The sequence below is a fragment of the Gymnogyps californianus genome, chromosome 15 (assembly GCF_018139145.2).
Source record: "Gymnogyps californianus isolate 813 chromosome 15, ASM1813914v2, whole genome shotgun sequence".
NCBI lineage: Eukaryota > Metazoa > Chordata > Aves > Accipitriformes > Cathartidae > Gymnogyps > Gymnogyps californianus.
Window position 1 is genome coordinate 11,312,487 of NC_059485.1, and position 13,900 is coordinate 11,326,386.

The 13,900-nt window shown below is 34.1% G+C and overlaps 1 protein-coding gene across 1 annotated transcript in view; it reads left to right on the forward strand.

Moving 5' to 3' along the window:
- Positions 1 to 13,900, forward strand: part of SNX29 (sorting nexin 29) — a 136,593-nt gene that overhangs the window by 86,282 nt on the left and 36,411 nt on the right. Inside the window, exon 19 of the mRNA XM_050905901.1 lies at positions 665 to 805. Coding sequence (XP_050761858.1) covers positions 665 to 805 — 141 coding nt within the window. The remainder of the gene's footprint in view (positions 1 to 664; positions 806 to 13,900) is intronic.

The following is a 13,900-nucleotide window of genomic DNA, read 5'->3' on the forward strand; positions in this document are numbered from 1 at the left end:
TTAGCATGTAATTGGTAATATGCTCATGAAATAATTGAGTGGTAAACAAAAACAGAATCACAAAAACTACAGCTGTGTTAAATTATACTTAATGTCCTATACAAGCAGACAGAATGAACTGTGTTTATTTTCCAAACAATAAAATTTCTAGTTTAGTTTTCAATGTAATTTTTTTTAGAAAGTAAATTAAGTTTCATACTTTGGATAAAATTATGTTTTGCAATTCGGATGCTACAAAGCTAATTTACAAAGTTGAAAAACTGTGTTGAGTACATAGAAATCAATTTTATAGTGGTATTAAATTATTTTTTCCTTTGGTCACTGGCTAGTAAAATATGCTGGAAACCATGGTAACAAAAAGTGCTACCATGGTTGCCCCAGAGTCATGTTAAAATGAGCAAGCTATGTTTGTCTTGATTAATATAATAAAAAGAGAGAAAAAGAGAAGGAGAGGGAAGAAGGGAGAGAATAAGATTAATGACCTGTACAACAGAAACAGCAAATGTAGTCAGGGATGTGTTTATGGATAAGTGATCCTGGAACTTCTGGTACCATTGCATCATGAATGTGAAGGTGTTAGCTGTGAAGCTTTAAAGAGTAAAGGAGATATATTAGTTCAATGGTTTGTCTTTAAATTATTTCCTTCCATGTCTGTATTTTGCAGGTTTATATTAGGATAAAGGATGATGAATGGAATGTTTATCGAAGATATGCGGAGTTCAGAAGCTTGCATCATAAATTACAGAATAAATACCAGCAAGTGAGGACTTTTAACTTTCCACCAAAAAAGGCCATTGGAAACAAGGTACTTAAAAGAACTCATAGTATCAGTAAGAGTTGGGGGAAAAAACCTTTCCTATCCACACACACACTCAAAGAGGTGACTATCATAAATATTTTTTACACCTGCTAGACAGTACCTGCTACTTTTATACAGACTTTGCCCGCATCAGCTTCAGATTCACTGATAATGTAGTTAATGCATTGATTTTTCCACTCCCTGAAAAGAAAACTGTTCTTATTAAATGAAATATTGATGATATACACAGTAGACAAATGCACAAAACCCCCGAAACTGTACTGGACAGCTGTATATGTAAAATGTAATCTCTACTCCATTCTTTTCAATAGATGCCAGCAATTAACACTGGTCCATAATTCCTTAAATATTTCTGTAAATTTTAAAAAGTATCAGTCTAAATTCCTTAAATTTCCTGTGCTGTTCACCAATTGTTGTAAGTTCTTTGAACCAGCTTTTAAAGGCATTTGGGTGCTTAATTCCCATAATCTGTGTCTTTGTGTCTTAGCTCTCCCATTTTAAAATGGGAATTTCTGCGTTTTCCTATCATATAGGGATTTTGCAACAAATACAGTAAATATTGTAGTATGTATGTAGTAAACATGTAAATATAGTTTAATCCTTAATCACCAGAACTTTAAAATATTCAAGAGCTTAAATACACATTGCAATATACATCACAAATCCAGTAAGGATTGAGAAGAGAAATAATCAAAGTAATTTTTCTTTGCAGTGTAGGAATGATCTGAAAAATTTATTTTGCTATCACAAGTAAAATATTTGAGATTTAAATCATGCTTATGACTAAAAATGTCTATACTAAACCACTGGGTGCTTAAATCAGCATTCCTAATGTTAATCAAATTTGTTAGCTTTTATATGGGATTTTCTCCTTTTTTTTTTTTTTTTTTTTTTTTTTTTGCCTTGGTATCACTGAGTTCTTGTATGAAATATCTAAGAAGCAGCAACCATAGTGATCAGTGTAGTCATCAAAAGAAAGCTGACATAATGACTAAAAAACTCAAAGGTCTTCATGACATTTTATTTGGCCTGAGACCACATTAATACATGTATCACTAAAATGCCAGAATCATGCTAATTGTATCTGTTGCAACTTTGTCTATGATAGAAAAATCGTCATTGCTAATTCGTATGAAGTTATATAATATTTAAAAAACAAATAGAAAAAAAATATTTATAAATACCTTAATGGCATTCAGATGTCAGTGAATGTGGATTGTGGATGTTTAAAGATAGTAACTCTGACCTGACTTCAAATGATTTCTCAAGTGTTCTGTAAAAATGAGTAGGTAAGCTTGGCACATGTGACATGAAATGAGTAGTAATGCACATAATCTGGAATAAGCGGTGGTGGTATAAATATATATGGAATTTATCAATAAAATCTGTACGTCTGTTTGCTTGGCATAAAGTCTGGAGTTAATGTAGTTGTTCATTGCCTACTAACCTAGTAAATGAAAGTGCTGATGAGAGCTTTTCTGCTTTTTTTCATCTATTAGAATATCATGCATTTTTCATTTCATTTTTAGTGGCTAGTTTTGTAATAGAAACAATGTATTTTCTTCTTTGTTACATAACTAATTCTCCTTTTTTGAAGTGATAAGAGTATCAGCCACTTCAATAAATTACAAAAGCTTTCTTTTAAGCTTTTTTTGATAGTCTTTCATCCTTAGTTACTTTAAATACTAATTGAATTACAACTTCAGTTATACAATTGATGCATACAAAATTATCAGTTGAGCAACTCATTAAAAAATTTGCATCGCTTATTCTTTCAGTACTTTAGCTTTGGGCCAAAATTCTACCTTAATCATGCATAAACGCACAATCACTTTCTGTCATATCAGATCTCAGAAAAAGTATCTTTTCTTTACAGTAAGAAATGGGTGCCATCCATTGCACTCCTGAAAGACTCCTATGATGAGACATGAGCCAGTTGTATAACTGGAACTGATTTGTGATTATACTTCTGGCTACCTGCTGTAAATAGCTTGGAAGTCACAAAGTGGCGCTTTCACATCAGCTTTGCAAGAGCTTACCTTAGTTTATCACAGAAGAGCTTATTTCCACAGCACATCGTGTAGGCAAATTTTTGTCCTTTTAGTGGTGCTATTTTCTATACCACGTCATAGTATGTATTATATTTAGGAATATTGCATGGTTTTGTGCAGTATGGTGGATCATGCTTCAGGAACAAGTACCCTAACAGATCCAGCAGAAGTAGTAGCCCCTTGGAACACATTGCACGGTGTGACTGACTGAGATGGGTTAATGGCCTTGAAATGGCCCTCCTTTCCATGACAGAGCAAGTTGAAGTAATTGGAAGGTTTGAAAATTCAGTGTAACATTAATTAATTCACGTGGAATATCTGTCTTGGAATTCTGTAAAACTTTCACTTTAGGATGAGGGATTTGTGCAGGATGTTACACATGCAAATGTTTGGTAATAAGGATTAGAAGAGATACTGTCAATACTACTTTTTTCAATACTGCTTTTTTAACTTTAGTGGCTACCAAGGCATGTTCCCTTTTAGATATGCTGTTAGATTTCAATAGAAATTTTTTCTGATATTAGTTATACTGTTTTTAATAGAATTGCAGCTGTCTTCCTATTTCTAGATTAATCAATACAATCTTAAATCAGTGCCTAAAGAGCAGTTTCAGTAGCTAAATTCTGCTAACGAAAGTATCTCTCTTCAGTTTATGTCTATCTATGGTTTTCATATTCTTTACAAATCCTCGATGTTATTAGATGCCCAAATAACATATTGGTAAAACATGGTCCTCCGTGTGTAAATGGCTAAAAATGACTATTTTACAGCTTTTGGAAAATGATGTTGTGTGCTTTTATATCCTTCAGGTCTGTACCTGAATGATGTTATTCATTGCATATCTTCCATACGCTGTCTTTGGTACTGTGAGGCTAATGAAGGTGATATGGTTATTCTAAATGTTAGTGGCATTGAAAGAGGGTTTTGCTGTAATTGATACCTCCATTGATACCAGCACTAAATTTGGTGTTCAGTTATATGTCTCAGATTGAGGGAACTTCCAGGACCACAAGAGGACACCATGTTCTACAGAATGACCTAGAACCACTGCTGCAGAGTCTCAAAATACTATCCACTGTTTTGCTATGCAAAATATTGGAGCTCTGAGGAGGGAACTTGACTAGAGAGCTATTAATTTTCATGCATAATTTTTCTGCTTACTGCAATAGAAATGAGGGAGATCAGGTTCAAATGCAAAGTTGCAGAGTTTGACACAGGGAATATGCAAAAAGAAAGCAGAATTTCAGCTGAATGAGGATTTTAAAAAGTGAGATAATCGGGTATTTATTATTGCATATATATTGTCAACAAGTAGCAGTGAAATCTGAAAATATTTAACAATTGTAAAACAATAGATTAAGAATCTAATATTTATATTAATTCTAATTATTATGCTTTTAATGTATTTTTGTATTTCACTTGTTTGCCTTAAGTTGGGACAATTTATCTTAACAGTTCATGTTCATGATCTTTCAACAAATTATGTATGTAGGATTAGAAACTAGCTTTAATGCTTGAGGAAACATTAAATTTAATATACAGAAAACCAATTAGTAGAAAACGAACAGAGAAGAGGAAAGACTACTGCTTTGGACAAGTAACCTTTTTTCAATTACAAAGAAGAGTATGTATTTGCCTTTCAGGTTGGTAACCTTATTTTCAGTGTATCACTTTAAACATTTGAATATAGTAAGTTAGAACTAATGTAAAGCAATGAAAAGAATAATTTGATTTATAAATGTTGCTTTGAATCAAGTCAGAACAGATAATTTAACTACTGAAGGACAATATAACAATAATGCTTGCAAGACTCCATGTATTAAGTTTCATATGTACTAGTCCCCATGCTGTGTATTTTCTACTAATGGTCTTTCAGTGCTGGTATCAAATAGTTGTCAAAATCTTGATAAGTAGTCCTTGCAAGAATAAGTGTTTTTCCTTCAGTTTATCGATTTTTTTTTTTTTGTTTGAGTGAAAACAAGAAACGTATTTGTTCTCTTTTACTGCATGTATAAGAGAAATGTAATATACTCATCATATATTTTTGTACTTCTTTTTTAAACTGCAGATCTTTTTATTTAAAACTTACAAATTGGAACTGTATTTTTAACACTTGAACTGTTTGTTTTTGTAATTTTAAAACATACTCCCCATGTATCAGCCTGGTTTGTGGTTTGCTAAGTATTTTATATGTAGGTGTATATACCAAGACTTGTAATTTCAAACTATGGTTTTCTTGCGTGAAATAGATTTTTGCCTTTTAGCTAGCCTTCAGGTACTTTGGATCTTTTGAATTCATACTTCCATTATCACAGATTAAGTCTTTGTGACTACTGCCTTCCTGTCAGGTTCCTAACATCCAAAGGACTGGTTTGGTTCCATAAGCCAGCACACTGTGCTGAGTTATGTGAAGCTCATGAAGAGAAGCTTCATATGATCATAATACTTGATTGCAAAGGGATCCCTGTATGCTTTTGCATAGAAATATAGCTAAATTTTTTTCATTTAAGATGAGCCCTTACATTTAGCTTCTGAACCTTTGTTGGTGCTGTGTTGGTGTTTCAATTCTTGAAATGTTGCTTTCAGACTAATGGTTAAGTAATAATATGTGAATATTTACTGGACCTATTATTCTGATTTTTTTAATATTGCAATGTCCTTGAAATCTCAGTTGCTACTTCTGCATTGGGCAGATTATAACACTTAAAGAATGGATTTTAGTAACTGAGTAAACATCTAATTAAGTATCCTCTTGCAAGGGTATTGTCCCAATAGAGGACATATCAAAATAGAAATGGTTCTTTGCTTCCACTGAAGATGTGGATTCAGTGATTGTCTAAGTGTGTAGAAATTGAATAAGGTAGCTTTCTGCTGAGTGCTGACTTGACTGCATGATTTCCTTTGCTTTCCTTTAAAACATTGGATACCCCCTATGGAAAGAATACACAGCACTTTTCTGAGATTAGAAGAGAGTGACTTTGCCATGACTTCTCAACTGCATAGGAGGAACAGTACAGAAATCTAAAATAAGTTTCCTGTCTAAGAGAAAATGTTGAGAGCAACATCATTCATCATTTTTAGCCCATGCAACTGAGGTCTGTGAGCTGTTTCTCTTGTCATAGCTTGTTTCATGCCCAAATGTTAGTTCAATAAAGTAAATGTGTCCCTCTCACCTATCAGTGACTAAGCTAAATTGTAGATTGTTTTGTGTATGTAATTATTTTAAAAGTTTGTAAATATTATGTGTATGTATCTTAAAAGATATATATTTGTATATACATATATATACATGTGTACACATATGACAACATCAAAGACAGCATTTAGGATATATATGAAGTTGCCTTCTGGAATGTATCTTGTAATTCTGCAAGTTCTATTCACCAGGGACTTTATCTTTCTCCCATTTATGTCAGTGGAGATCCTGCCTTTGCACTAACAGTGCAGGTGGCTTCCATTCCCCGCCCCGCCCCGCCCCCCCCCCAGCTGCTTTTTTATCAGTGTCTGGTCTGTTTGTCTGTTGCTGAAGATAGTGAAGAGTTTAAGACAGTCTGCAGGATAACTATTTTAGGATTAAAAGGTATAGAAGGTAAAGATTTTATTGCAAATAAAAGAAAACAGAATATAGCTTGTGTCTTATGCTTATAATGTTTATTGTTTTTTAAAAGTTTATCAAGTAAAGAGTTGTCTGGCTCTGTGTGTGTGTGTATATGTATAAATGTGAAGTAATTTGAAGCCATTAAAATTAGAGTTTGAATTTTAATATTTTTGCTCTTAATGGTTTCACATTATGCCATTGATGTGTAACCCCTGTTATGCATTTCCTTACTGTAAAAAGTTGATCTGCCATTTTGGGTCAGCAGGACCTGTCTATTCAGAGACAAGTACCCTTTTAAAGCTGCTTTTTAGACCAGATGATGGAGGTACTAAACTCCCCTTGGAAAGGGATAAGAGGAGGAGGAGGAGCAGCATGTGAGGAATAAGGTTTTTTAGGTAAGCCCCTCCCTGAGTTTGGCAGAAAGAAGCACGGGAAAAGGCTGCAAGGCTTTTCATCATGCACAGGCCGAGGAAGCAGTGCTGTCCTGTGTTATGTTTCAGAGTTCGTGGTTGAGTAGTAAGCTGGCCTTGAGGTTCCCCTGAGGGGAACCTTTCTAGGTTAGGGACAGAGGTCGCCAGACCAATGCATTTCCATGAAGATTCCAGTACTGGATCCTCTGCTTCCTCTTTTTCACTTGTTTTCTACTGTCTCTGTGGCATGAAGTGCTCATGTGTCTGCAAGTATCTAAGATACAGTTCTGATGTTTAAGATTTCTTAACTTTTGTGGAAGTATTTTTCTGTGGGAAAGAGGGGGGTAGCTCCTGCTGGGTTGGGCTGAGGAGAGAGATGAATGATTTGATGAGATAGCTGTTTGGGAAAAAAACCCATGTATTTTGCTAGTATTTTTCAGAGAGCGTGATGCTACATAATTTTCTTTTAAGGTTATTGACATATTAAGTAGAGCTATTTCTGCCTCCTCAAGAAAAGACCTGTGTGTTTGCCATAAATCACATTTACAACACAGAATATGAGTTCAAAATTCAGTGTTTATTGTGCTGTGCTCACTACATTACACAGTACATTACGTAGTTTGTATACATACATTAACACAGTATATATTTAGCTATTGTGATCCAGTCAAACTGTGAGATACTGTTGACTCACAGATGAACATTCAGGACTGACAGAAACAAGGAATGAAACTTCCTGCATCTTTCAGATCTGGAGAAGGGCCTGTGTTCATACTTTTTCCAGCTTCACTACTATTCCAATAAATATCCTAGACCATCACATTAATAAAAACACTACAAGTAATTCTAGGCTGACATGGAAAATCATGTTCATGGTTTAAAGGAATTAATTCACAAGTTGCGTGCATATATCCAATGTACGTTTTATTGCCATGATAGCAAATGTGATTGTAATAATATCCAATGTACGTTTTATTGCCATGATAGCAAATGTGATTGTAATAGTTAATGTACTGCCAGTGTTTAAAATACGTGTTTTAAAATACGAAGTGTAATAATTCCTGTTTAACTAGTATATAGACAGTAACAGAAGAAATATGGAATGCTTGAAAGAGGATGATTCAGAAAGAATCTTAGGGAAGGAAGTAATTTCATTTTAGGCTTGGGTATTTTTGTGTCCTGATTCAGCAAAGCACTTCAGGCCATCCTAAAATTTAAGTATGTGTTTGACTTGCATTGAAATCAGAAGTACAGATATATGTGCTTTTGTACTTTATGGGGTTTCGTAGCTCATAGAAACTATCCTTCATCAGATTAGTTTGTCAAAGTCATACCGTCATCAGGAGCTGTGACTTAGAAAGCAGAGAAGAAAGCAAAACTTAGAGCTAATGCCTTTGGGGCAGTGGGCTAAATAATATTTCTTAATACTAAGCTTTGATATCCGATGTCTTCAAGTAGAATTACTAGAAAATTATGACTCTCTGATGTTTCAGAATTGGAATACATTTATTAAAGGAGAAAAGCTTTGGAAATATAAATCCTTAAGTTATGTATTAAAAATTTGAAGTTAAGGATTGCTTTCATTGATGCTTACTTAATTTGATTTTTGGATGGTGTAATATGGATGATTAAATTCCATATTATTCTTGATTTTCAAAGTGAGTAGATTTTAATTTTCAACCCTCTTAGTGGACTTAACTAGTTTATTGAGTTATTTTCATATACTATTTTGCCTTGTGGGTTTTAGGAAAAACTGTAGCTAATATAAATTTGACAGACATGCTTGTGCTGTAGTATGGTTAAAAAAAAAGACAGGGATTCATTTGTATTGTGTTCAAATTGGGAAAGGAACTCAAATTAATCCTATATGTATAGCCATATGCATTAATTCTATAGCACTGTTTTTTATTGCATTCTAAAGCCATAAAAGAAACTGTCCTCTAAGTTCACCATGTTACTTCATAACTGGAAAGTTCAATTTTCAAAGAAGTATGAGCTTTAAATAGCCATTGAGGTTAAACTAATACAATCTAGTTTTCAAATAGGTAACTTAATTGAAGTACCATACAGATAGAAATAAAAATAATTTCACACTTGGCATAATTATTAAGATTTCTAGTCACAGCACACCTCTTTTCTGTCACCTGCACACTAAGGGGGACTACAGAGTGTTTCAGATTTTGAATCCAGATCCTCTGGGTTTTCTACTGGAAAAGACTGCAGTTGATGTTTTATGTATACAGCACTTAGAAAGGAGCATTCAGTTCTTCATTTCCATTTTTTTGTCATATCACTATCTAAGAGAAGAGAAATAAGTCAGTAGGAGATGACAAATACTTTTATATGACAAATACTTTATAGCAAACACTTCAAGTGCTGTGGTATGAAATGTCTGGGTTACCTGAAACTCAGCATGAAGGTTAAAGCTAGCACAGTGCAGAGTAGTATATTTCATTTTCGGTGGTTTAATTTAAAAGGTAAACAGTTTGCCAACTCGTACTTCTCCATCTTTTTCAGAATGTCTCACTGAATTAATGTGTTCATTTGGCGCTCAAGTGTAACATTTCATGAAAATAGTGAATTGAGTCTTTTTCAAGTTACAAAAATTTGCTATTAATTGCTGTTGAAGTTTAGGAAGAAGGAACACAGACTATTTAGGGTCTACAAAACAAAATTTTGCCTGTCAAGAGGTGTTTTTATTTTTGCTGTCTTGTAATCCTCTAGTTAAGAAAAGCAATTTATTCTAACAAATTATTGAAGATAGAGCCCACAGAAACAGTTCAGATGGTGTTGCTTTACATCATGACATTGTGGGGGGAAAAAAAGAAAGTAATGTAATTTACATGCTGCTTGGACAACTGCTAGATAAAAATATTGCAGTTTTATAACAACTCATGCGTCATTTAGGTATTCTAGTAGCCTCCTGGTATAAAATGAAAATATAAAAATAATTTTCTAAATTTATTTCTTATTGTGATGGTGATGCTAAATTACCAAGTTACTTGGATTAATAAATTTCCTTTCAGAGAGACCTTAGCAGGGACACCTGATTACAGAAATAAAACTAAAACCGCCTTTCTCTGAATTTGAAATATTACCCACATTTTTCTGTCTTTCTGTACCTATCAATATGCTTGATTTTACACCCACCCCCCCCCCCCCCCCCCCCCGAAATGTATTGTTTTATAAATATCGGCAAATTCTAATCTTTCTTGCTCTACAGCTTTTTGGGTGATTGCTAGTACTAAACATATTCAGTGTTAATTTTTTAAAAAGTGGAGAAAACTAAATATTGAATACTTCAGATCCTGTGAAATGCTGGAGACACTTCCTGCATGAAAAATCTGGTTTTCCTCTTTGTACCATGGAAAATATCTTTACATGAAGGCACTATAAATAACGGGCACTTGATATCAATATTCCGCATTCATTCAATTCTTATTTTAGAAAACAGAATCGTCCTATCAGAGTGTATCTAAATAAAATTTCCATTAAAGGAACATCTAGTCTTTTGAGTGGGTTTAAAGTTCAAAGACCATCTTGTATCCCGCTACTGTTTGGCAGTTGGGATGGTAAACTGCTGTATTAATGAGTTGTTCTGATTTATTCTCTTAGTATCTCCCCTCCTGACTTGTTGGAACCATCCAACAACAGAGAAGTAGCGTAAGTTCTGCTTGAAGGTTTTTACTAGGAAGGGAAAATATTTACTGAAATGTGGTAGAGAAACAATTGTTACTGAACTTTGTGGGGCATTTTGAAAGCAATTTCCTTCCCTTGCTGAGAGGGTAGAAGAGAAGTTGTAGTTTTTTGTTAACCTTTGGGGTTTGACTCTTTGCAGTGTTTTTTAATTTTATTTATTTTATTTTTAAGGGAAGGCATCACTGTAAGCTAGTATGTATAAGCTTGTACACTGTAAGCACTGTATGTACCATGTTTCTAAAGGGTTTTGAGGTTGTTTTTTTGTTGTTGTTTTAAATTTAGAGTCTGTCCTTACTGGTCTTTAGGGCATTTTCAAACCTGATAAAGAAATTAAGAAAGAAGACTGCAGTGTTGGGGAAGCACTGAAGTGAGACACGTTTTAACTAATATTGTTGATAGTTACTGCTGTAATATAGGCTAGTGAAAAAATGGATCTCAATTTCATGAACTGTTACCGTAGTTTCCAGAATCTCCTGAATAAAAATACAGAGTAGACTGATAATACTTGGTCTGAGGAGAAAACGGAAATAGCATTTCCCTGTTCAATAGCTGAGCAAAAGGTAAGCCCTAGGGGTCATGCTGTAGGCTACAGTTTTCTATTGATGCTTTTTAATGAACAGTTGATTCCTGACCAGTTGACAAATTGACACATGGTTGGCATTTATGTCTTTAAATAACAAAATATTTAGATGACACTGGATTTTGTTAGCAGAACATTACCAATTGAGTTCTTTTTCTAAGTGGCATTAAACACAACACTAAAAAGAGATCAGTTTTAGTTTTATTCTCAAGCTTTCTTTTTTTCTGTTGATATACTTATTCATTTTTAACACTTTTTCTCAAAGAGGGTTTTGAGAAAGTTTAGCCTTTTGGATGGATGATATTGCTAGCTTGAAAATGCCAGGTATCTTAAGAAACATACTTGGTTCCAGGATTCTGTAAATGCCTGAGCCAATTTAGAGAGGTACAAGGCATAGGTTGACTGAGATTTATAACACAGGGGAAGAATTTATCAAAATGGGATTGTCTGTTGTTGTGGTAGGGCCTGAGGACTACACACTTTTATGTATCAATTAACATGCTTGTGCTCTGGACTTGCTTAGAGGATGCTACACAGCAACACTGTACACTAAGAAGGCACAGACAAAACCTTAGTATGACTATAAACCTTAGTAGCTGTAATGCTGTGATATATAAACTATTCTCTTACTCAAAATAAAAGGTAAGACTTTTTTCAAAAATTAACATTTGAATAAAAACCATATTTGTGAGGCATAGACTGAGCTTGCAGCTCTTCTGGTGACCTGAGAAGGCTGGCACAGCTGCCGAGCAACCATTTCCGTACAGAACAGGTAGGCTGTGCTGAGCAGCTCTGCGTAGTACTGCAGGAGATGCCTCAAGTCTCAAAAAATTAGAAATGCTAATGAAAATGTTGCAATTGTCCACATAAATTTGTGCTAGACTGAGGGCAATGACAGGACCGTAGCTCACGCTTAGCATGTCTGCTGCAGGATGGTTTTGCAGCAATGCCTTTTTCAAATGACTTTATCTAAAAGCATTATTTACTTTCTGGTATCATTGAAATGAATCCATAGTTGGAGATGGAAATGCATCAACTATTTTAGTAGAGAAACACAGACTAATAATTACAATTATGCAGTAAATCTCTGTTTAAAGAAAGATAGATTTCTTTTCAAAACTGACAGTTCCTTGATTTCTTCTTTGTATCTCATCCTCTTAAATTCCTGTTTGTTCCACTGAACAGTAAACGTACAAAAAAAATCTCACAGTGGGATGGGAAAAATGGCAATTTCATGTATTGCATACCCTTGTTTTGTTGTATAACGCTAGCCTGATTCTGCCATACAGAAAATGGCAATACAAATAGGATGGAAGTTTTAAGCTCATGTAGTTTCAATAATTTTGAGATTATTTTTGTATAATATGGTAGTATTTGGTATACTTAGTATTGGGAACTGTACCTCCATAAAACTGTTTCATGATGCAGTAGTTACTGAAGGACAGGTGTATTCAAGTCATGTTTTATTGTGACCTTTGCAAAGGTGTCAATTAGTCTGTAAAAAGTAATACTTGCTATCTAACTTTTTTAATCACAGAACAACGAGAATGACTCAGCAATTGAATGTTTAATTAGCTCCCATTTCAGCTTCTGATTTCCAGCTTCATTTTGACGTTAACGATTTGGTGTCTTGTAAATAGACAAAAACTGATATGATAATTTTACTAAGACAGGTTGACCAAGATGGTGAAAAATATTAGGCTACACTAGAATAACCTGAGTTTATTTCTGCATTTGCAGGTTCATCTTTGAATAGCACTATTGTCAGCTTTATTTAGGATGGGATGCATTGTGTGGTATCAGAGGCTGATACAGCTCTCTTAAAAGTCCTAAAGCCGTATTTCCTTTTATTTTAATTGAGTTGGATTGAACCCTGAGCTATTTTGTTGTTTGGTTTTGGTGTCGTTCGTGTCCCCCGTTTCCCCCCCCCCCACCGCTAACAATAGGAGGTTAGTTAAATGATAAATAACGGTTAGAACATCAGAAGCAGTGCATTTTATGTTGATTGCAACAGCACCAAACCCAGAATATAGAAGTGGTTTATCTGTCCCTAAATCATGGCAGGTAACCATGGCAATCATGCCATTTCCAACAGCTCATGGAAAATATTTGAAACATCTTAAGTGAGCTGTCCCATTGATAATGAAGAATATCAGTGTTTTGCCATCTGTTACATACTAACAGTGTATATGAAAGACCAGCAGTTGCGTGAAACAATTTAAACTGCAAGTTGGAATGAACTTGGATTGTAATGAAAAACTGCAAAACAGCGTATCATAAAATATGGTACGTCAGACTCTGCTTTTTGGTTTTATAGCTTAACGTCATCTTCTAATATCTGTTGAGAGTCTATAAGTTTTCCACTATGTATTCTGTTTTTTAGAGATTTGTAATTTGATATTAGCATTTTGCTGTGGGCAGAAACTTGGCAAATTCTCAGTCAAAAAGAATTTCATAAAATATTTTGGGACACATTAATTTCAGGTTAAAAATATTTTCCCAGATGTGTTTTGATGCTTCTGCAATCTGAAGCAATTTTGCTTGTTAACTGAAATTTTGTGGACTCTTAATCAAAAGTATATGCGCTTGAACTGTGGGCTAGGAAATAACTTTGACAGTAGTTTGTGCAGAAACAGTAGTAGCTTTATTTTTCAGAAAATATGCCTACAAATTGAAGGTGAATGCTGGTATCTTAAGTCTCAGTTAACAATTTGTGTACAATATAAGTTTACTTTGCATAAA